This window comes from Mastigoproctus giganteus, chromosome 9 (assembly GCF_048544385.1).
Source record: "Mastigoproctus giganteus isolate SK-2022 chromosome 9, ASM4854438v1, whole genome shotgun sequence".
Classification (NCBI taxonomy): domain Eukaryota; kingdom Metazoa; phylum Arthropoda; class Arachnida; order Uropygi; family Thelyphonidae; genus Mastigoproctus; species Mastigoproctus giganteus.
Genome location: NC_143583.1, coordinates 117,622,849 through 117,649,096, shown reverse-complemented (window position 1 = coordinate 117,649,096; position 26,248 = coordinate 117,622,849). Strand labels below are relative to the sequence as shown.

Genomic DNA, 26,248 nt, shown 5'->3' with positions numbered 1-26,248 from the left:
CACCTGAGAATCTGGACTTTTCGAAAACTCACAAACTAAATTTAGCAGACTTTTGTGTGTGTGTGCACGCATGCATGAGTGCCACAGATGCCCAGCAACACAAGCGAGCTCACAGTCGTCATTTTGAAACGAGCAGTCAAACCATGGCAATGCTATAATTTTCGTCCTACTCTTTCCATTTACCATATATAGCATACGTATTTACAAACCTATAATAATGGCTCCTAAAATAGATAAACTTCATGGTGTGAAGAGAAAGAAGAACACATTGAAATTGAGTGACAAATGAAATAATTAAGAAACTAGAAAGTGGTGTGAGCAATACTGTTTTAATGGAAACATACAACATTGGAAAGTCTACAATTTACAATATAAAAAAGGCAAAGAATAAAATACTAGAATTCACAGCCTTGTCTGAGCCTTACAATAAAATTGCTGAGAGAAAAAGTTTACATCGGCCAAAATTAGAGAATCTCGATAAAAAATGTTTTACGAATGGTTTTTTGCTAAAACGATCGGAAGGTATGGAAATTTCTGGACTGATGCTTATTGCCAAAGCAAGGTCTTTTAAGGAGCAAATGAACACCGAATCACAGTGCACATTTAGTTGTTGTTTATTTGGTTTTTAGGAGCATTAGCAACTAAGGCCATATTGCTTCGGGTTATATGGTGGTTATTCCCTGACCTTTCCGCATCTTCCGTATTTGGTGGTCACGGGCTCGAACCCCGGTCTAATCAAGAAGCGTGTGCTACGCACTGCTGCTGCTCCTGCCCACCTGGCCACGGAGGTGCCCTGCACATTTAGTGATGGATGGTTTAGGAATTTCAAGACTCATCATGGTATTAGGCAGTTAGATATTGCTGTAGAAAGATAGTTGGCTGATACACAAGCAGCAACAGAATATAGTGCAGCATTTGAAAAAATTGTATCTGACTACGATCTTACAGCCGATGAAATTTATAATGCTGATAAAACAACGGTTTACTGGAAGTGTTTGCCCACAGAAACTGGCTGGAAACCAAGAACGAAATGCAACAGGGTTTAACCTTAATAAGGAAAGAGTAACCGTTCTTATGTGTACTAATGCTTCAGGTCAGCATAAAATTAAGCTTCTGCTGATTGGTAAATTTCAGTACCCCACGGGCCTTTAAAGGAATTGTGCACTTACCTGTGACCTATAAAGCCCAAAAGAATGCTTGGATGGACAAAGATATATTTTGTGATTGGTTTGTTCATGATTTTGTTCCATCAGTTTCGTCAGAACTTGAGAAAATTGGGGAAGCCTGCAAATACAAAGTGCCTGCTACTTCTCAACAACTGTAGGGCCAACCCGCATGAATTAAAATTAGTGTCTGATTCCGGAAATATGTTACTTGCCACCAAACGTAACACCATTAATTCAACCCATGGATCAAGGAGTCATTAGGAACTTTAAATGTCACTATAAAAAATGATTTTATGATGAAAATGATGCATAAGAATGTCGACTCCAGAATTTCAACACAGCTTTACAATCAAAGATGCAACATTTTGCAGTCAAGCCACACAGAAAGGACCCTTTCAAATATAAGTGGCAGCAAATGCTTATATTTGCAAGTAATGCCAAGAGTGAAAGAGAAAACCTAGTTGCTTAGATGCAGAGGATGCATTATTTGGGATGTGCTTATGCCAAGGGCAATTAGAAGTCAGTGTAATCCCTGAAAAAGAGAGAGAGAGAGAGAGATGTGATCTTGTTTAAAAATCTGAATGTCGTTGAAGATAAACATAGGAGCAGAAGAATCCTTTTTATGAGATAGGCCAAACCAACAATATTGAAATTGTTATCTTTGCCCCATTAGAGAATTACCTGGAGATCAGCATTTATGGAACTGGTAGTGCATATTCGAGAGGTTGAAGCTGCTTGTGCAGGACAAGGTCTCTCAAACTGGAAGGTGGAATGCAATGTGCTATCATCAGCTGAACTGTGGATAGGATTTCCATTCAATGGAAGTGGTCATTAATATGCAAGAGGCAAAGAATGAGAAGACTGAACTTTGGGAATACCAGCATTAGTGGAGAAGTTAGAAGACAGAGAACACACAGTGAGTGGTCAGAGAGAAAACTGGATACCCAATTACAAAAACAATCAGAAATTCATAAGATGGAAATTTATTTAGAAGACCTTTATGCCAAACACACTCAAAAGCCTTTGAAACATCAAGAGCAACTGCTTGAATTTTGCACTTCATTCTCCATTACTTTAGAAAGAGTAGAAGTAAGTGGTAGAGATTTGTCATCCTTTTTAGGAATTGACTGGATATGAGAAAATTCCAAGCAGAAGGAAAAATGCCAGTGGAAGCAATATAGGAGTATGCTCAGAACACCAGGTTTTGAGAACAAGTGGATAAATATCATCAGGACCCAGAGCTTTCTTAGCATCAAGATTGTTTGAATTTCTTCTGACATCCCTTTGACAGAAGACCACAAGAGGCATTGAGTGGAGTGTACTGGGAATATGCTAATTTTTATTGCTTTTTATTTTGCCCTGATACAGTCCTTGTAATTGTTCTAAAAGGTGGGTTTTTTTTTTTTTAATGCAGATGGTCTGGAAAAACAGTGTGTTTACCACATTTGCAATTGTTTGTATTTGACTAGATAATAATAAAAAATAATCATTTATGACTACAGTTTACATATTAAAATAAATAAATACTGCCCCTAATATAGATAACAGTAAAAAATGTAGTGCATTTTTATGATGTTTTAACTACCATTTATCACAAATTTAAAAAAATATTAGAAATATATAGCCCCATTATTCACACTGAAATTACCTTATGCATACACCAGCATTATAAAAGTTCTTTTCATCCCAAAGGATAAAAAGCATTATTATTAAAATTCTGCCATCGGTGTGCACTGCCCTACCATTAATATTCGGCCATTCCCTCCATTCATAGTTGATCTTGTCCTACTCAAGCACTACACATCATTCACTACTTTAAAAATCCTTGTAGACCTTCAAGAGAGAGAGTACTACAATTATAAATGCAAGATGCTGCGATCGATGGAATTAATGGACATTCCATGTGGAATAATAATATGATGCCACTTCAGCAATCGGTCTATACGTGACATTTCAAGGAACTGAAGATCCCCAGGTCAATGATTAATGATGATGTGATCTGCAGATTTAAGTGGACTGGTGCCAAAACCATCACAAAATGATCTAGAAACCTCCAAAGTCAATATAATGTAACAGGAGAGCTCTACAAAGAATTATCTGCTTGGAATGCAGTTCAACATTGCCACAGCACATACACTGCCCCTCAGTGAGATGATTGGCACATGTCAGCACTAGTACAGTGTGCAGGATGCCACATGATATGGGTTACCATGGTCATGAATCCATCCACAAGTCACTAATCATCTTGACTAACGCCGGATGCCGTCTAACTTGATTTAAGTCCGTAGACTTTTCAACTTTGGAGTAAAGAGACATGGTACATGGTTTACTGCCTGATAGTCATATCTGGGTGTGGTAGATGCCCAGAGAAAGCTACTTGCTTGACTATACATCTGAACAGTGAAATTTGGCAGAGGGAGCATGATAGTCAGGCACTGCTTTTCATGGTCTTGCCTGGTACCATTAATTTTTTGGACAAAACCATGAATGCTGTCTATCTAGACATCCTAGATGGCTCCAGATCATCACACTGATGTGATCTACTAATGGAAGGAACTAAAATATCATTGTTGCTTTGGACAAAAACCAAGAATTCTAAAGTCTGCCTAGACCACCTGAAGAGTAATCTGTTACCTATCTTGTAGCAGCACAATGTAGCATTGTTGTTGGACTGGTTTGAAGACGTGAGTATCAAAAGGTTTTACTGTCCAGTCCAGAGCCTGACTTTAACCCTGTAGAGTATCGGCCTGACCTCAATCCTGTGGGATGAATTGGATCTTTAAATAAAATTTTTATTTAATTTTTTTGTGTTATTTAAAATTTATCTAGTTAACATTTCAAGATGTGCTTATATTTTATAATATTAGGTGGAGCTGTTACTAGTTATATTTAAAAATATTGAAATACAGGAACTAATTTGGCTTTTATTTATTTTTTATCATCATTATTTTATTCTTATTTTTTTGTTGTAGCTGAGATTCTTTGGATCTGCACCACCAAAAAAAAACTTTTTTTCTCAGCTCATAGAAAATATTCAACAAGAATTTGTGAAAAATAAAGAAATGAAGGTAATTTTTGATGTTATGTTTGCAGTGCATGGATGCTTGCTCTCTCTCTCTCTCTCTCTCTCTCTCTCTCTCTCTCTCTCTCTCTCTCTCTCTCTCTCTCTCTCTCTCTCTCTCTCTCTCACATTGAAATATCTTTTAAGCATATATGGCAAAAATATATTTTTAAGTTTTAAAATAAGTCTTATAAGTTTTCAATATATATTTTGCTTTAAAAATATTTTAAAATAGTGAAAGAATTTGAGGGCCAGATTTGATTCCACCACTTTCCCATGCTCGATTGAATTGCTTGAGTAAAATGTATAATATATGTGAATCAGATTGCTGAAAGTCAACAGTAAATCTGCAAATGAAAATGATAATAATACACTGTTGTTATAATAAATGTTTACTACTTTATTTTGTAGTATTGTGGACAATAACAACATCTGTGTATGGAATTGAAGTCACAGTGCATTTGGAAATTTTGTTGAATCGATAGCCCATTAATGATTGATGTATTTGGTGTGCCAGGCTGTACTAGCTGAACAATAGCACGAAAAAAATGGGAAGAATTGTAAAAAATTAAAATAAGAATTCCTCTTAACATAATCAGCTACTCAGAATGTAAAATCCATTAACAACAAATGTTGTTTTACATCAACCAAAAACTGTAATCCAAATTACATTATCCACCGGCAAATTATAATCCAGCTAATACACACTTCAAACTAAAACAATGACGTGTAAGATATGAAATCAAATCCAAAAATAAATTATATTAGGCATTTACATCCCTCTAGAAGTAATTTTTTCTGATTCATGATTCATTTTTATTACAAACACATGGCATTCTTAACAATTACAATTGCTTAGGCTTACTGTTAAATTACCTGGTGCATAGTCATACTTGAATCCCTGAAACTCAGATCTGATTTTTTTTTACAGATATACTTCTTAAATTCCAACAAAATCAGATGCTGATTGAAAGTCAGAACTATACTAAAAGAATATTAAAATTCATACTTGCATCACTTTGATGGCAATTTAAATTTAAGTTTTTCTTTATTCATTTTCACATCGTGGATTAAGATTTATATTCACCTAGAGAGAACAACTAGGAACATTTTTGTGTTGGGTTGCTCATAATCTGTGTAGTTAGAATGTAAATTTTTTTAGTATTAGTAGTGGAAAATGATGCAAGAAAGCAAGCTTATAAAGCATCAACAAAAAAAAAAAAAAAAAAAAAAACTACATCACCTCTCCATCCCCTCCAATAGTTTATTCAGTTCTTCCTTGCATTTATTCAAACTACTCACTGCTACAACAACAACAGATGGAAGTTTGTTCCAGCAATCAACCACCCACTAGTTGAAGGCAAACATCCCCACATCTATCCTGCAACTTTCCTTCCTCAATTTGCATAAATTTATGCCCCCTCATGTGTATAGTCAAACAAGAGAAAGAATGCCATTAGCATTGTTACTGCCTATAGCAAAGGGAAATGTAATAATTGGCAAAGTGCAGTTCTCAAATGTATGTTATAAGGGCCAAAACATAACAAAGAGATGAATGCAGTTTATGAGGAGGATTACCATTTCTTATTATGGGTAATTGAAGTGGGAATACATTAGTGCATATGATGCAGAAATTCCAAAGTGCTCAACAAAAAATTGTTTTATTAATTCTGTCTCTGAAAACACATAATGCAAAAAATACTTGCACATGCATAAGATTTCTGCCCATTTGATTCCTCAACTGTTGTCTCTATTCCACAAGATGCAAAGGGAAAATTGTGCTGCGCAACTTTTCAGTGTGCATAACAATGATCAGAATGATTTCTTTTTCCAATGTGGTGATACAACAGCATAGATCTTTGAAATGGTGATGCAACTGCAGCTGGAATGAAGCTAGGATCCGCACATGGACAAACCTTAAAGCAAATGTTGAAACACTCCAAGAAAAAATATAACACAAAAGAAAGTTTTTTAAGCAGCATCAGCTATTATATGTAGCTGATGTCTTGGCCTGCTATATAGAAAGACAAACTGACCATGGATATCCAGTATGCTCATTATTATTACTTTTTTTTTGCCCTTATACATGCCATGTAATTGTTCCAAAAAATGTAATTTTTTTTTTTAATCTGTTTCCCAGAAACTGGTTAGCTGATGAGACTGTCATGTATATTTGTGTCCCCACCCTAATAACATTCCCAATCAATACAAAAAATTTAAATTTTATCCTCCACTTTGAAACAAGATAGTGATCACTCTAAAAAAAATTGTAAATGCCGCTTGTTTGGAAATAATTTGTTTACGGTCTGATCCAAACCAGATTTACATGTTTGGGGGTTATTTAATAGCATACCTCCATCTCAAAACAAGATGGTTGCAACTTGAAATAGAGGTACGTTCTGTTTCCAACTCTTTAATTTAAAGTCTGAACAAAGCAAAGTTCACAATAATTAATTTACCAAGAATTACCTACCAATACATTTGTCCAAAGAGTAAAGTATGCATATAGTTTAAAAAAGCTACTACCCTACTCATGTTTTTTTTGCTGTTGTTGACTGTCAAGGGATGCTAGAGTTCCTCCATTTGGCTCTGGCCCTTTAAAAATCACTAACTAATGTGATTTTTAATAAAATAAGGTAAGTGAATCCACTATCCATTAAAAACTCAAAGGCATTGCTTGGACCAGTTTCGGAACTATTTTGGTTCTGTCATCAGACAGCAGGTAGCCTCAGTTAACAACCTTATATCAAAGCAGTGAAACAAATTTTATTGAAACTAAATGTATTGAAACAAAATGTATCGAAACTAAATAGTACTGTAAATGTATTTAATCTAAATAATACTGATAATAATAATAATAAAAAAGCATAAAGGGGCTCGATGGCCCAGTGGTTAAGACACTGGACTACCAGCCTGATGGACCCGGGTTCGAATCCCACATTGGTGGAAGCGAACCGGCTCTATTACGCTGGGAGACCGATATAATAATAATATTAAATGATAAAAATAAAAAAAAAAAAACATCGCAAAAGTTACCCCATTGGACTTACCTTCCCCAAGGTCAGAGTGACAGCTGAGGCAGATAGTGGCACCCTCTGGTGTCACTCGTGAGATCTAACTAAATAAATAAATAAATAAATAAACCACTGGACATAAGCTGAAGCTAAACAAGTCCACCATCGATAGATGGATGATGTCGCAAATAAATATTATTCATACTGCATTGAGTGTGGCGCAGGATAAAGTCACTCGCATTCAGACCTAAGGCAGAGGGGTTGGCTCAAAAAGTTGGAGACAGTCTCCTGAGCAAGACAGTGGAGCAAGTGGCGCTGTCCCCCTTAAGGCTACCACAAGAGAAGGGCAAGACCATCCAACCCCACCAACTGGAAGTGTTTCCTGTGCAACTGCACTAGTGACCAACCAGGAAGGAAGAAAATTCCAATGCATGAAGTGGAGCATTAAAATGAATACATACATCATGCGAGCATACTATGAAATAACCAGGCTAGAGACCGAGATCGCGACTACATACTAAGTGGTTGGAACGATACCTGGATATTCAGGTCGCCGAACAGCAGTTAGCAGACCAAAGAAGGACCACCGTCACGCAGAATCTAATAGCTCCTGCCATCTTGGAAAAAATCAAGCAGGATATCAGCGATCTGCTACAAAAAAGCACAAAGAATATGGTCAATATGGAACCAGAGGAGGAACAGCAAGAAGAAATACAACACAGAGTAGCTGAAGTGGAAAGAGACGAGTCATGCTATCCAGAATAGAAGACGAGTGGAAGAAGGCCCTAACAGAATTCGAAGGAATGGACCCCACAAGAACCCACTTGATACCTGAGCAGAGGCCAAATAAAATCCTGTGGAGAGTAACAGAGCACCTCAATTGGCAAATAATGCCACATTACCTTGACAACAATGATGCAAAACTGGAGGCTATCCACACAGCTGTATACTGTGCTGCCGTAGCAGCCACTAGGATTAATGGAAAAGAAATGAGAGACCAGCAGCAGAAGAACCAAAAACAGAAGGAACCGCCAGCTTGGGAAAGAAGACTTCAGCAGAAGATAAGAAGAATTAAGAGTCAAGATAGGTCAGTTGGCCCAGTACCAACAGGGTAATAGAAGTAAGAAATTGATTTGAAAGGTGATGAGCATCCTCAAGAGAGAGACAGTGTCCACAGCAAACATGAGACCAGAAATCAGAGAATAGGAGAATACTTGGACACACTGAAGCAGAACCTCCTCGCACTCAGCAATAGACTACATCGATGAGGACCAAAGAGCCTTCTACAGGAAACTGGGTGAACATGAGAAAGCAGGAAACGGACCACCCGAGAAGAAGACAATTGAAGAGTTCTTGGGAAATATCTGGAGCAGTGAAGTAAGACATAACAGCAGATCAATCTGGATAGAAGTAGAACAGAAGAAAACGAAGAAAAGAAAACATACAAGAGATGAGAGAATGGGAGATTCGAGAAGAAGTAAAACAGTCGATCAGGAACACCCACAACTGGATCCTCGGCAATTGATAACATCCATAACTACTGGTACAAGAAGCTCACCTGCATACACAAGCACCCAGCAGAGCAGTTCACTCGAATGATAAGCAACCCAGAGACAATCCCGAAGTTTCTCACTGAAGGAGTCACATATCTGAAACCTAAAGATGAAGATACAAAAAACCCGGCGGAATACAGACCAATCACATGCCTCCGAACGATGTACAAGATCCTGACCAGCTGCATAACCAAGAAGATATCAGACCACTTAGAGAGTCAGAACATAATGACAAATAGCAGAAAGGATGCAAGGAGCAATTAACCATAGATGCTGCAGTTATGGAGCAAGCCTTCAAGAAGCACCGCAACCTATACATGCCCTACATTGATTACAGCAAGGCCTTCGACTCCGTACCTCATAGCTGGCTAATAGAGACCCCGAAGATCTACAAAGTCAATCCGATAGTGATAAACTTCCTAGGAGCAACAATGGCGAAATGGAGTACCATCATTAAGGTCGAGAACATCACAACCAGGCCAATCCCCATTAGAAGAGGAATCTTTCAGGGAGATGCTCTGAGCCCACTATGGTTCTGTCTAGCACTCAACCCGCTATCCACCATGCTCAACGGCAGCAAGTATGGATATAACCTCAAAGAAGGAAGAAAGAACCTGTACACCATCACCCATCTGATGTGCATGGATGACATCAAGCTCTGCGCAGAAACCGAGAAGCAACTCCAGCAACTACTCTGGATCACCGAAGAATTCAGCAAGGACATCAGGATGGAATTTGGTCTAGAAAAATGCAAGACCCCACACACTACACCAGGGAAAATTAGTCAACCGAAACTACAAGCTGCAGACTGGTAAAGAGATCGAAGCATGATAGAAGGAGAGACTTACAAATACCTAGGGATGAGGCAGGCTGAGCAGTTAGAGCACAAGGAAATCAAGCAGTGCCTGATCGAAAAATATCATCAGATACTCAGAAGCCTGTTTAAAGCAAAATTGAACGGAGGGAACACAGTTAAAGCCATAAACACCTATGCAGCTCCAGTACTAACATACACATTCGGAGTCATAGATTGGACTAACACCGAGCTAGAAGATATCATGCGAAAGATCACAGCACTTTTATAGTATGATCTTATTAGCATTAGCACATGATGCAATACCTCAGAAAGAGGGAGGAAGGGGCCAGATAGACCTGATAGAATAACAGAAAACAGCAATAGTTAACCTGAAGGATTACTTGGAGAACAACACAGCACCACTCCACTAGGCCATAAGGAAGATAGATAAGTGGTATACCCCACTCAAAACAGTTCAAGAAACAAAGTTAGAAAGATGGGCAAAGAAGACATTCCATTGTAGACACTACAATGACCTCCATCAAGATCACATCGACACCATTGCTTCCAATGCATGGTTCACAAGCAGGACGCTCTTCCCGAGACTGAAGGATCCATGCTGGCCATCCAAGACCAGGTAATCAACACCAGAAAATATAGAAAATATATTGCAAAGGAGCCCAGAATGTCGACAATGCCACCTGGCCTCAGAAACGATCCAACACATCACCGCAAGGTGATCACCCAGACTGAGTACACTCATAGACACGACCAGGGATAATACATCAGAAGTTAGCGAGGAAATAACAGTAGACCAAAGAAAGTGTACCATACTACAAATACGAACCCCAGGCAGTACTAGAGACCTGAACCCACAAGCTGTACTGGGACTGTGCCATAATATCGGATAAGACTATCCCACACAACAGACCAGACATAACCCTTGTGGACAAGTTGGAAAAGGCTACCTACCTGATTGACATAGCGATGCCGAACACTAGAAATGTCCAGAAAACCCATGAGGAAAAAATTAGGAAGTACACGAACCTGAGACATGAGATCAAGGAGATGTGGCATATGCAAGAAGTATCAATCATCGTGTCAACCACCAGTATGGTACCAAAGACTCTACATAGCAGCCTAGCAGCAATAGGTCTCCCAGAGAACACCTACAAGGAACCCCAGACAGTCACAATCCTGAACACCTGTGGGATAGTCAGAGATTTCCTTGACCGACAGTAACACCAGACATTACAACAACCCTGTGTACTTGGTAGCAGTACCCGTCACGGAGTGGAACCCCCAAATCAGGGAGAAATAATATAAGAGCGACAATAATAATATATAATAAATATATAGATATAAATAATATATAATAAATATATATTTATATATATATTAAATATATATATTTATATATATATATTAAATATATATATTTATATATATATTAAATATATTTGGAAAATTAAATGCACAGGGCATAATCCTTTTGGATTTTGATAATTAACTATATAGTATCGGTGTAAATACACCATAGTTAACCCATATATTTGAACTACGTATGTGGCATGGAGGACATCATTTTAATTGTATCTCATAATGTGGTTGCCTTCACAACGAGATAGCTACTATTGCATTACTTCAAATAAATAACGCTTCTCTAGTAGAGAAGACTAATGTTATTTATTTTCAGTGGTACCACCACCCAGACGATCGTTTCGAAGCTGTGCGGCTTCATCAGTGGGCAGGCAGGTACCCAGGTAATACAACAAGCCATCACAGTTGCGAAGTTATATCCACATTATGAGAGATGTCAAAAGAGTGTGGTGGTAATGTATTTGGAAAATTAAATACACAGGGCATAATCCTTATGGGTTTTAATAATTAACTATATAGTATCGGTGTAAATACACCATAGTTAGCCCATATATTTGAACTACGTATGTAGCGTAGAGGCTATAGTTTTAATTGTGAAGGCAACCACATTATGAAATACAATTAAAACGATGCCCTCTACGCTACATACGTAGTTCAAATGTATTGGTTAACTATGGTGTATTTACACCGATACTATATAGTTAATTATCAAAACCCATAAGGATTATGCCCTGGGGATTTAATTTTCCAAATACATTACCACCACACCCTTTTGACATCTCTCATAATGTGGATATAACTTTGCAACTGTGATGGCTTGTATTACCTGGGTACCTGCCTGCCCACTGATGATGAAGCTGCACAGCTTCGAAATGATCGTCTGGGTGGTGGTACCACTGAAAATAAATAACAGTAGTCTTCTCTACTAGAGAAGCGTTATTTATTTGAAGTAATGCAATAGTAGCTATCTCGTTGTGAAGGCAACCACATTATGAGATACAATTAAAACGATGCCTTCTACGCTACATACGTAGTTCAAATATATGGGTTAACTATGGTGTATTTACACTGATACTATATAATTAAATATATATATAAATAATAATAATAAATTTAATCTAAATAATGTCTGACCAATTTGATTGGTTACTATGATGTTGTCACAAAGAAACTGAATGCCAGAAATAATTTTGATATCATATACTTGGATTTCAGGAAAGCTTTTGATACTGTTGCACATGGAAGACTGCTATACAAATTGGAGAGGTATGCCATCAATCCCGAAACAATGGATAAAGGGATGGTTGAATGGGAGACAACAGAGAGTGGTAATCAATGGACACTGTTCCTCGCGGCAAATGGTATTAGTGGAGTTCCCCAAGGTTCGATATTGGGCCCATTGTTGTTTTGCATATTTATCAATGATATTGATGAAGGTATATCAGGTTTAATGTCCAAGTTTACAGATGATACAAAGGTTGGCAGGGTTGTTAACGACAGTAATGACAGTATGCTACTCCAACTGGATCTAGGTAAGTTGGGAAAATGGGCTGAGAAGTGGCAACTGGAGTTTAACATTGACAAATGCAAAGTACTGTATATGGGTAGCAATAACCGAAGAGAAACGTACCAACTGGGTGGTACTGCACTCAGGGAAGTGGAAAGTGAAAAAGACTTGGGGATAATTGTGCAGCCAAATATGAAGTTCACTGAACAGTGCAGACGGGCTGCCAGGGCAGGTCATGGAGTCTTGTCAATGATATATAGGAATTTTGCTAGCAGGGACAGGGAGGTGATAATCCCGTTATATAAGGCAATGGTCAGGCCACTGGAGGACTGTGTACAGGTCTGGAGGCCTCATTTTAGGAAGGATGTAGAGTTGCTAGAACGAGTACAAAGAAGGGCAACAAGATTGATGAGGGGCAACAAAGGGGTGCTCTTACCAAGAAAGGCTTAAGTTCTGCAAATTGCAGTGCCTGGAGAGTAAGCACCTGTGAGGTGATCTGATTGAGGTGTATAAGGCCTTGAATGGGTTGAGCACGCTGAATGCCGATGGGATTCTTCATCTTGCTCAGACTAAAAACCTGAGGGGGTACAGTTTCAAATTGAGGAAAGATAGTTGTAGAATAGATGTGTGGAAATTTACCTTTAGCCAGTGGGTAGTTGATTGGTGCAACAGGCTTCCATCTTTTGTTGTGGAAGCTAATAGCCTAAATAAATTTAAGGTTGAGCTGGACAGGCATTTGGAACGAATGGAGGGATGAAATGGGAGGGTTTTTTTTTTTTTTTTTTTTTTTGGCTGATACTACATAAGCTTGCTTTCTTGCATTGTATGCCTCTACTAATGCTAATATCCAGCTTGTTTATTAAATCGTTGCATTAGTTTTGCATAACCTACTAATGGTGTTTTTATTTTATGTATAATAAAAGATACATTTCGAGCTGGAAGTTTTTTCCATTCACTGCTTAGCTGCTCATTTAGATTTGATACCTTTGTTCACTGCTTCAATATAAGATTGCTAATTGAGGCAATTTGCTTTCTGTCTGGAGCTGAATGGTTCCGAAATTGGTGTCATAGTAGTGTTTCTCTTTTTAATGAATAAAAAGTTCATCTACTGGTTGCTGTTATTTGATTAAAAAAATGTTAGTTATTTTAGCTTAACTTGTGTAATTGTAATGATTTCTAAAGGACCAGAGCTAGTGCTGTCACTGAAGGGACTACAGCATCTCCAAGCAGTTGACAGTGAAACTTAATGCATGGCAACATTGTTTTAAAGAACTATTTCAATTAATTAATAACCTGCACTGAAATAGTACCTAGCTTTTTCTATTAAAAGTATATGATGTTCTTGGTGAAAGTAGAGCCATCCACTGTGTACTAGCCAAATTATGATTATGGAAAATCACATAATATGATAATTCAACAGTTTAGCAAAATATAACTGATAGTTCAGCAAACATTAATAACCAAAATAAAATTAAGAAATTGAAACACACGTGGACACATCAGTTTTTGATTGGTGCATCTGCCTGTGCCATATATGGAAAAATCTGGGGATTACTGCTTCCCAACAAAGGAAGTTGAAAGTACTAAAGGATTAAATGTTGAAGAAAAACTGTTAAATGGGAGCAGAAAGTCAGACGACTCTCCAGAACTCTCAAACCTCTCCATTTAGCTTGCACTTTTATTGTAAACCTCAAAGTACCTATGCATGTGACCTTCAATTACCATATGCCCAGAATGAGGCAATGAAATAGGCACTGTATTTTTGATTTTAGTGCCTATTTCATTGCCTCATTCTGGGCATATGGTAATTGAAGGTCACATGCATAGGTACTTTGAGGTTTACAATAAAAGTGCAAGCTAAATGGAGAGGTTTGAGAGTTCTGGAGAGTCGTCTGACTTTCTGCTCCCATTTAACAGTTTTTCTTCAACATTTAATCCTTTAGTACTTTCAACTTCCTTTGTTCAAGTCACTTCTATCTTCACCAAACAAATTCCTTTTTTCCAACTAGGGTGGCACATGCTGAGAAACTTATCCTGAAAAACCAATTAGAGCCCCTCAAATCTAATCATCAAGGCTCTTATATGCTCCAACCTGTTATATCGGAAGAGGGTTGGAGATAACCTATATCACAGCACTTTAATAGTATGATCTTATTAGCATTAGCACATGATACAAGAAAGCAAGCCTTATATAGCATCAGCTAAAAAAAAAAAACACAGACCCTTCTCATTTCACCCATCCACCCACTCCAAATGTTTGTCTAGTTCTACCTTGAATCTGTTTAAGCTATCAACTTCTATAACGACAGATGGAAGTTTGTTCCAGAAATCAACCACCCGCTGGCTAAAGGCAAACTTCCACACATCTATCCTACAACTGTCTTTCCTCAATTTGAATTTATGCCCTCTCAGGCGATTATTCTGAGTAGGAGGAAGGATCCCATCAACATTGAGCATGCTCAAACCATTCAAGGCTTTATACACCTCAATCAGATCACCCCGCAGGTGCCTAGTCTCCAGACACTGTAATTTGCAAAGCTTAAGCCTTTCTTCGTAAGAGCAACTTTGTTCCATTCACTAATCTTGTTGCCCTTCTCTGTTTACAGTACTGAAGGTGTGGCCTGACTATTGCCTTATACAAGGAGATAATCACCTCCTTATCCCTCTTAGAAAAATTCCTGTATATCATTGACAAAACACCATGAGCTACTCTTGCAGGCTGTCTGCACTGCTCAGAAAACTTCATATCTGGCTGCACAATTATCCCCCAGGTCTTTTTTATTCTCTACCACTGTCAGTGTAGTACGACAGAGTTGATACGTTACTCTGGGGATTACTGCTTCCCATATGTAGTACTTTATTTTTGTCAATGTTAAACTTCATTTGCCACCTCTCAGCCCATCTGCTGAACTTTTCTAGATCCTGTTGCAGCAGCTTACTGTCATTAGTGTCATTAACAACTCTGCCGACCTTTGTATCATCTGCAAACTTGGACATTAAGCCTGATATACCATCATCAATGTCATTGATGAATACAGAAAACAACAATGGACCCAACACTGAACCCTGGGAGGAATCCACTGATAACATTAGTCCACGAAGAGCAGTGTCCATTGATTACTACTCTCTGTCTTCTCCCACTCAACCATCCCTTTATCCATAGCAGCAATTTGCCTCCAATGCCACACTACTCCAATTTGTGCAGCAGTCTTCCACGTGCAACAGTATAAAAAGCCTTTCTAAGATCCAAATATATGATATCAAAATTATTCTTTGCATCCAGTTCCTTGTGACTACATCATAGTATCCAATCAAATTAGTCAGACAAGACTTCCCCTTAACAAACCCATGTCCGAGCTGTAACTGAAGTCTTGTCTAGATGTTCTTGCAATGTTTCTTTAAGCAGTGCCTCCATTAATTTCCATGGAACAGAAGTTAAACTTACAGGTCTGTAATTACCTGTCTCCCCCCTCGATCCTCCTTTGTGCATTGGGGTCATATTTGCACATCTCTGGTCCATGGGTACCTCCCCTGAGTCTAAGGAAACTCTCATAATTATGGCTAAGAGTTTGATTACTTCCTTTGCTGCCTCCTTTTATATAACTTGATAGAATCCCCCGAGGTGCCTTTCTTATGTTTATCTTCAACAATTTCTCCTCAAATTTACTCTCAGTTATTACAAGATTATCTAGCTTACTGCCAGAATTTAATACACCTCTGAAATTCCCTTCCCTGAATAACTCCTCATGTGTGAATGTAGATGCAAAATATTCAATCAGTTTGTTAGCTACCTGTGCAGAACTATCGATATCAAGTGGACCAATCTGATTCATCCCCTTCCTTCTAGAGCTTACATAAGTAAAGAACTCTTTACTGTTTTTCTTTGCATCCTTTGCCAAAGATTTCTCATAATCTGCCTAACCTAATTTGTGACTTGGTTACAGACCAGTTTATATCTATCAAAGGCTTCCGTGTCACCTGTTAATTCCTATGTATCCCATGCATTTTTCTTCTCTATCATATGTCTCATTAGTTCATCTGACATCCATTTAGCCTAAACCTTGAACAATATTTCTTAGTTGGTATGTAAAGCCTAGTAGTTTCCAAGATAAGTTCTTTGAATGCTTCCCATTTTGAATTTGCTGTTGGTAACATCATCAGTTGGTCCCACTGTATAGAATTTAAATACTGTCTCAGACCACGTTGTCACCTTTACGAAAGCAAAAACCCTTCCATTTACCTCTGATGGTAGTTACTTCTCTGAGTAAATCGCACTTCAGCGCACTGATCACTGCCACCTAGTGGTTCCTTTATCTATAGATTCTTAATGCATGAAGAATCACTACTGAAAATCAGATGAAGAGTATTACTCCCTCTAGATGCCTCTCGAACATGCTGCTGTAGAAAACAATCATCCAATAAATCCACAGAAACCTTGCTAGTGAGTGAGTGACCAACCCACAAATTCCAGTTAATCTCTGAGAAATCCCCCATTATAAGACACTCTGATTTACTGGCCCACTCTATTTCTCTGCACAATTGATTGCTCATTATACTCATCAGATTCATTAGGCCTATAACACACACCTACTCTCATTTTTCCTTTCCCAGTGCTTATGTCATACCAAACAGACTCAACATTGCATTGTCCATCAACATCAGTTGGATGCACTTACTTAGATTTTCTGTGTTTCTGAACTAACAGCATAACCCCTCCTCCCTTCTTGTCCTGTCTATCCTTCCTGTACACATTGTACTTCCCAAATTCCAATTCTGCACTTCTTATATCTGTGTGACACCACGTGTCTGATAATCCAACAGTATCTGCCTTTGACTAGTACTTCAAGCTGATAAAATTTATTAACTATACTCCTAGCATTGGTGCACGTATACATGCACCTGTTTGCTCTTAGTTACCTTAACACAGCCCATGGATTTACTTGTTCCATTGTGACTCCCAGCAGTCCTGGAAATCCCCATTGCCTTGCTTTCCAGGGTGTGCAAGAATCACTTTCACCTCTGCCAGCGGCTACTGTTAATCTATTAGTCCATGTAAACCTATCAAGCTAGCAGTTTTCCTACTCATCTAACTCTGTTTCAATAGCATCAGCAAATATTCTTGCACCCTCTATTTAAGTGTATCCCATCCCTGTAGAAGCAGTTTCTCCTGTTAATAAGCACAGGCCAGGCTGAGAAAAGGTCTACCCCTTGAGCCTTGCACAATCTCTCCAAGGCCGAATTGATCGACAAGGCTCTTATAATATACTCCCTCCTATCGTGTCTGAGCAGAATTGCAGACACTTTCAAATTCAACCCTAACTCACGGCTTCCTTTCAACATTGACCTGTACTTTTGATAAGTAATTCCGCCGGTCTCCTACTCTTAATATCATTAGTGCCAACATGTACAACAATATCACCCTTTGTGCCCTTAAAAGATGATATCTGCTCTACAACGACAGCAACCTTTGCCCCTGGCAGACATACCCTGGTCCTGTTCCACCTATCCTTTTTGCACAATATGTTCCCCTTTTCCCTGACAATAGAGTCACCAACAACAACTAGTTCTTTGGGATCATTTTGAATTTGCGTTTCGTAACCAGTCCTCAGATCATTTTTATGTCCTCAGTTCCCACCTAGATGAATACCTATATATTCCTTAGAGAACTCTTATGAACTGATAATTGGTTAGTTGTAAAAGGAACGGTGTCTTATATCCACAACTATGGGAGTCACTTCAGGTTTTCACTGATTATTCTCTAAAACACAGCTTTAGAGAATAATCAATGTGCTTTATTAATAAATAAAACTCTATATTTTTAGTTTAGAACAAACACCTCAAGAAATAATTGGATGATTATTGGATTTATTGGATGATTGTTTTCTACATCAGCATGTACGGGAGGCAAGTAGAGGGAGTAATACTCTTGATTTGATTATCAGTAGTGATTCTTCATGCATTAAGAATCCGCAGATAAAGGAACCACTAGGTGGCAGTGATCACAGTGTGCTGAAGTGGGACGTACTCAAAGAGGTAACTTCCATCAGGAGTAAAGGGAAGGGTTATTGCTTTCGTAAAGGCGACTACGATGGTCTGCGACAGTATTTAAATTCTATACAGCGGGACCAACTGAAGATGTTACCAACAGCAAATTCAAAATGGGAAGCATTCAAAGAACTTACCTTGGAAGCTACTGGGCTTTACATACCAACTAAGAAATATTGTTCAAGGTTTAGGCTTAAATGGATGTCAGATGAACTAATGAGACATATAACAGAGAAGAAAAATGCATGGGATACATATAAATTAACACGTGACACAGAAACCTGTGATAGATACAAGTTGATATGTAACCAAGTTACAAAGGAGGTTAGGCAGGCAAAGGCAGATTATGAGAAATCTTCGGCAAGGGATGCAAAGAAAAACAGCAAAGAGTTCTTTACTTATGTAAACTCTAGAAGGAAGGGGATGAATCAGATTGGTCCACTTGATATTGATGGGTCAACTTTTGATGATCCTGCTCAGGTAGCTAACAAACTAAATGAATATTTTCATTGACATTCACACATGGGGAGTTATTCTATTCAGCGAGGGGAATGCCAGAGGTGTATTCAACTCTGGCAGTAAGCTAAAGAATCTTGTAATAACTGAGAGTAAAGTGGAGGAGAAATTGTTGAAGATAAACACAAGAAAGGCACCTGGGGTGGAATGGATCTATCCAGTTATATTAAAGGAGGCAGCAAAGGAAGTAAGCAAACCCTTAGCCATAATTATGAGAGCTTCCTTGGACTCAGGGGTGGTACCCACAGACTGCAGATGTGCAAATGTGACCCCAATTCACAAAGTAGGATCAAAGGCCGACACAAGTAATTATAGACCTGTGAGTTTAACTTCTGTTCCAGGAAAATTAATGGAGGCACTGGTTAAAGAAGCACTGCAGGATCATCTAGACAAGACTTCAGTTATAGCTCGGACACAGCATGGTTTTGTTAAGGGGAAGTCTTCCCTGACAAATTTGATTGGATACTATGATGCAGTCACAAAAGAACTGGATGCAGGGAATAACTTTTATATTATGTACTTGTATCTTAGAAAGGCTTTTGATACTGTTGCACATGGAAGACTGCTGCACAAATTGGAGCAGTGTGGCATTGGAGGCAAATTGCTGCTATGGGTAAAGGGGTGGTTGAGGGGGAGAAGACAGAGTGGTAATCAATGGACACTGCTCATTGCGGGCTAATGTTATTAGTGGAGTCCCTCAAGGTTCAGTGTTGGGTCCATTATTGTTTTCTGTATTTATAAATGATATTGATGATGGTATATTAAGCTTAATATCCAAGTTTGCAGATGATACAAAGGTTGGCAGGGTTGTCAAGGACACTACTGACACTATGCTGCTGCAACAGGATCTGGAAAGGTTGAGCAGATGGGCTGAGAGGTGGCAAATGAAGTTTAACATTGACAAATGTAAAGTACTACATATGGGAAACAGCAACCCCAGAACAATGTATCAACTCTGTGGTACTACACTGACAGTGGTAGAGAATGAAAAGGACCTGGGGGTAATTGTGCAGGCAGATATAAAGTTCTCTGAACAGTGCAGACGGGCTGCAAGAGTAGCTCATGGTGTCTTGTCAATGATATACAGGAATTTTTCTAGCAGGGATAAGGAGGTGATTATTCCCTTGTATAAGGCAATGGTCAGGCCACACCTTGAGTACTGTATACAGGTCTGGAGGCCTCATTTCAAGAAGGATGTAGAGCTGCTGGAACGAGTACAGAGAAGGGCAACAAGATTAGTGAATGTAACAAAGGGGTACTATTACGAAGAAAGGCTTAAGTTTTGCAAATTACAGTGTCTGGAGACTAGGCACCAGCGAGGTGATCTGATAGAGGTGTATAAAGCCTTGAATGGTTTGAGCATACTCAATGCTGATGGAATTCTTCCTCTTGCTCAGAATAATCACCTGAGAGGGCATAAATTCAAATTGAGGAAAGACAGATGTAGGATAGACGTGTGGAAATTTGCCTTTAGCCAGCGGGTAGTTGGTTGGTGGAACAGACTTCCATCCCTTGTTGTGGAAGTTGATATCCTAAATAAATTTAAGGCTAAGCTGGACAGGTATTTTGAACGAACAGAGGGGTGAAGTGGAAGTGGGGTTTTTTTTTTTTTGGCTGATGCTGCATACGCTTGCTTTCTTGCATCATATGCCTCTACTAATGCTAACAATTTCAGGTGTTTCAAACAAAATTTATGGTATTCTGTCAACTACATCTTCATAGCCAAAATATGGTGGGTGCTACAAGGCAGTGTTAGGTGGGTAAGGAAGCTGCAGCCAGAAGTGAAACTGATTGCTTGCATTGCTTTTATTGGAATGAGCAGCAGCCAGAACAAGGTACTGGGGATTTCAGAGACTGCTGGGGGGTCATTGCAGAACAAGTAAATATGTGAACTGTGTTAAGATAGCTAAGAATAAGAACAGGTGCATGTTTACTTGCATGTACACCAATACTAGGAGTTCAGTAAATAAATTGGATGAATTTGAGGTGCTGGTCAAGACATCAAAGGCAAATATTTTTGGGATATCAGACGTGACGTCACACAGATATAAAAAAAATGCAGAATTGGAATTTGTGGAATACAATGTGTACAGAAAGGATAGACAAGATAGAAAGGGAGGAGGGGTCATGCTGTTAGTTAAGAAACAAAATTTAAGGAAGTGCATCCAGTTGACATGGGTGGACAGTGCATGTACTTTTGGAATTCAAAAGTACATCACGAAGGGTGTCAAGACTACTACTCAGGAGCGAGGGAATGATGCCAGCAGTGGGGAAGATGGATCGTAAATTAGTAACATATACAATATACCCGATATCCTTCGTGATGAGGTAGAACATGCGTTGAAGAAAATGAAGAATCACAAAGCCTCGGGGGAAGATAAAGTTACTGTAGAGTTGTTAAAATGGGAAGGAAGAGACATGACACAAAAACTGACAAGACTCTTCACAAAATGCATTAGAAAAAGTGATGCCTAAGGATTGGAATAATGCAATCATAGTTTTGCTGCATAAGAAAGGAGATAAATCAGAAATTGGAAATTATAGACCAATTAGCTTGTTATCCTATATCTTCAAGTTGTTCACAGAGGTCATTGCTAACAGATTAGAAAGAATACTTGATGAGAATCAACCGAAAGAGCAAGCTGGCTTTAGGACAGAATTCTCAAATATGGATCACCTTCATGTAATATCACAACTAATGGAGAAAGCAAATGAATATAAAACACCATTATGCCTGGCATTTGTGGATTATAAAAAGGCATTTGACCCTATACAGCATAAGGCAATGTTTCAGGCACTGGAAAGACAAGCCATAGATACTCCATATATTATGATTTTGAAGAAAATATATGAGAATGCTACCTCCTTTATTAGACAAAGATGGTAGGAAATTTAAAATTGAGAAAGGAGTTCAACAAGGAGACACAATATCCCCGAAGTTGTTTACTGCTGCCCTTGAGGAAGCTTTCAGAAGATTAGACTGGTCGCAGAAAGGAGCCAGTGTGAATGGAGAGTACCTAAACCATTTACGATTTTCAGATGACATTGTGGTCATAAGCCATAATCCCAAAGAATTAAGAGGAAAATCTTAAAATGAGTTATGCAGAGTTAGTAAGGATTTTGGACTAAAGATGAATATGGCTAAAACAAAATTAATGATGAACAAGTATGCCACAAAAAGGGATATAATGATTGAAGGAGAGTAATTGAAAAGGTGGAGTCATATACTTATATGGGACCAGTCAATAGCTGTAATAATAATAAATAGCTGAAGTCAAGAGAAGAATAAATTTTGGATGGATAGCATTCAGGAAATATAGTCACATAGTGAGGAGCAATATCCCAATTTGTCTGAAATGTTAAATAATGAACCAGTGTATACTCCCCACCAGACTTATGGAAGTGAAATTTGGGCACTCACCAAAAGAATGGAAGAGAAGGTGAGAGTGACACAGCGAAGAATGGAACGAATTATATTGGGAATCAGACTGTTAGATAAGAAGAGAAACACAAGGATTAGGCAACAAACTCAAGTAAAGGACATTCTTATCAAAACTAAAAAAATGGTCTTTGGCAGGACACATAGCTCGAAGACATCATGACAGATGGACTAAGAAAATAACAGAATGGTACCCAAGAGGAGCCAGAAGAAAACCTGGAAGACAACGATGGAGATGGACAGATGAAATTCATGAGTTTGTGGGTAGTAAATGGATGGCCATTGCACAATACAGAAGGAACTGGCAAGTTGCTGGAGAGGCTTTCATCCTGCAGTGGATTGAAAATGGATGATGATAATAGGCCTAATGACTGATGAGTACGACGAACAACTGTCCAGAGAAAGAGAGTGTGCCAGTAAATCAGATTGTCTTATAATGGGAGATTTTAACTTCCCAGATATAGATTGGAATCTGTGTGTTGGTCACTCGCACACTAGCAAGACTTTTGTGGATTTATTGGATGATTGTTTTCAACACCAGCATGTTCGAGAGGCAACCAGAGGGATTAATACCCTTGATCTGATTATCAGCAGTGATTATTTATGCATTAAGAATATGCAAATAATGGAACCACTAGGTTGCACTGATCGCAGTGTACTGATGTGAGATTTACTCAAAGATGTAGCTACCATCATGGGTAAAGGGAAGGTTTTTTGCTTTTGTAAAGGTGACTACAGTGGTCTCTGACAGTTTTTAAATTCAATACAGTGGGACCAACTGATGATGTTACCAGCAGCAAAATCTAAATGGGAAGCATTCAAGGAATTAATCTTGCGAGCTACTAGGCTTTTCATACCAACTAAGAAATACTGTTCAGGGTTTAGGCTTAAATGGATGTCAGATGAACTAATGTGGCTCGTGGCAGAGAAGAGAAATGCATAGGGTTCATATAAATTATCAGGAGGTACAGATGCATATGATAGATATAAGAAAGTCTGTAATTAAGTCACAATGGAGGTTACGCAAACAAAGGCAGACTATGAGAAATCTTTGGCAAAGGATGCAAAGAAAAACAGTCAAGAGTTACTTATGTAAACTCTAGATGGAAGGGGATCAGTCAGATTGGTCAAATTTATATCGATGATTCAGTTGTTGATGATTCTGCTCAGGTAGTTGACAAAGTGAATAAGTAATTTGCAACTACATTCGCACATGAGGAAGTCTGTAGGGAAGTGTAGGCCAGAAGCATACCAAACTTTAGCAGGGAGTTAAATGATTTTGTAATGACTGAGAGCAAAGTGGGGGAGAAATGGTTGAAGTTAAAAATAAGAAAGGCAAGAGGGGTGGATGGGATCAATTCAGCTATATTAAAGGAGGCAGCAAAGGAAGTAAGCAGGCCCTTAGCCATGATTATCAGGGCATTCCTGAACTCAGGGGAGGTCCCCACAGACTGGAGATGTGCAAATGTATCCCAAATTCCCAAAGGGGGATCAAAAGGTGACACGAGTAATTACAGACCTGTAACTAACTTCTGTTCCGGGGAAAATAATGGCGTAAATGGTTAAAGAAGCATTGCTGGATCATCTAGACAAGACTGCAGTTATAGTTCAGACACAATATGGGTTTATTAAGGGAAAGTCTTGTCTGATCAATTTTATTAGCTATTTTGATGTGGTCACAAGAGACCTGGATGCTAAAATTAATTTTGATATCACATACTTGGATTTTAGGAAAGCTTTTGATACTGTTGCATATGGAAAACTACTGTACAAGTTTGAGCAGTATGACATTAAGGGCAAGTTGCTGCTATCGATAACGGGATAGTTGGGTGGGAGAAGATAGTGGTAATCAGTGGACACTGCTCTTTGTGGACTAATATTATTAGTGGTATCATCCAGGGCTCGTTGTTTTCTGTATTTATCAGTGATATTGATGAAGGTATATCAGACTTAATGTCCAAGTTTGCAGACGATATGACAGTTGGTAGGGTTGGTATGACAGACAGAAAGGATGGTATGCTACTGCTACAGGATCTGGAAAAGTTGAGCAGATTGCCTGAGAGGTGGCAACTGAAGATTAACATTGACAAATGCAAAGTACTGTATAGGGGTAGCAGTAATCCCAGAGTAACATACCAACTGTGTAGTACTGCACTCAGGATAATGGAGAATGAAAAAGACCTGCAGATGATTGTGCAGGCAGATATGAAGTTTCTGAGCAGTGCTGACAATCTGCAAGAGTAGCTCATGGTGTCTTTTCAATGATATACAGGAATTTTCCTAACAGGGATAAGGAGGTAGGTTATCTACATATTCCCATTGTATAAGGCAATGGTCAAGTCTCACCTTGAGTACTGATACAGGTCTGGAGGCATCATTTTAGGAAATATGTATAGGGAAGGGCAACAAGATTATTGAGTGGAACATAGGGTTACTCTTATGAAGAAGGGCTTAAGTTCTGCAAATTGCAGAGTCTGGGGACTAGGCACCTGTGAGGTGATCTGATTGAGGTGTATTAAGCCTTGAATGGTTTGAGCAAGCTCAATGCTGATGGCATTGTTCCTCTTGCTCATATTCTGCACCTGAGGGGTTATAAATTCAAATTGAGGAAAGACAGTTGCAGAACAGATGTGTGGAAATTTGCCTTTAGCCAGTAGGTGGTTCATTGCTGAAACAAACTCAATCTGTCATCGTGGAAGTTGATAGCTTAAATAAATTCAAGGCTGAACTAGAAAAACTTTTGGAGTGAAATGGGAAGGGTTTTTTTTTTTTTATGGCTGATGCTGTATAAGTTTGCTTTCTTGCATTATCTGCCTCTACTAATGCTAATACCAAACTCACATCTTCATTACAAGGATGAAGCAAAGCCTGCTGGTTTTTTTTTGTTTTTTTTTTTGTTTTTTTTTTTAAGAATGAAATGCACCTGATATTAACTTTCTGTGTTCCATCTTAAAAACAATTCAACTCGAATTATATTGTGAAAGCTGTTAGAAATATGGCTTGTCATGGTGGTCTGGCCTATGTTCAGTATGGTGCCGAAGATCATGAGAACAAGTTGTTTTCAACTGCAAAATCTGATTGGATCAGGGAGAACACCCTACAATACTCTCGAACATGCCAGCAGCAGAGAACTTGTCTTTACCACTTTCCTTGTCTTCATATCTGAAAGTGAGAAAAGTAGTAAAGCCAGGTGCTAGCAGTAAATCTACCTATGCATAGAAAGTTGCAGGGAAATGTTCTTAATCTTAGCATTTGTCTTAGCATTTCTGAAGCTGGTAAAAGATTCACAGATTCCAAGCATTTAAAGGCTCATAACTTTGACTAGCTGTTTGTGTTAAGTGCTGGAATGATAGTGCTCAATTATTATGGTACTAGGAAGAAAATGAACTGTTTGTCAAAGCACTTGCTTTCAGAGGGGCAGACTCAGTGTGAACCATCAAGTCTGACTTGAAACATATATTCATGATGCCTTTATGAAGTTAGAACACTTAATATTAGTATTTTAAATTTCAAGAAAACATTTGATATGGCCTGGAGATTTTAATCTTGGGGACATCTCCTTTTTTATAAAAATTCAAAGTATGAATTTTATGAAAAGTGGATTTTTACTCAGAGTGAATTTTTCCATAGGATCTGCAGTAGTTTTCGACGACAGCACCATGTCACATTAGATTTCTCTTGAATATAGTATATTTACAGCAGAAATATATCCAATTGAACTTTTATTTAAACCGTACAGTATTGTAGGTTTATATTATATACTGACTGCTT

At 38.4% G+C, this 26,248-nt stretch overlaps 1 protein-coding gene across 4 annotated transcripts in view; it reads left to right on the top strand.

Annotated features, from left to right (window-relative positions):
• LOC150080669 (mitochondrial import inner membrane translocase subunit TIM44) overlaps positions 1-26,248 on the top strand; it is a 198,339-nt gene that overhangs the window by 3,750 nt on the left and 168,341 nt on the right. For all 4 annotated transcript variants that reach the window (XR_016547431.1, XM_090381988.1, XM_090381989.1 and 1 more), the window contains exon 2: positions 4,139-4,234. Coding sequence is in view for 3 of the 4 variants with exons in the window: in XM_090381988.1 (XP_090238114.1) it covers positions 4,139-4,234 (96 nt within the window). In the remaining variant the exon portion in view is untranslated. The remainder of the gene's footprint in view (positions 1-4,138; positions 4,235-26,248) is intronic.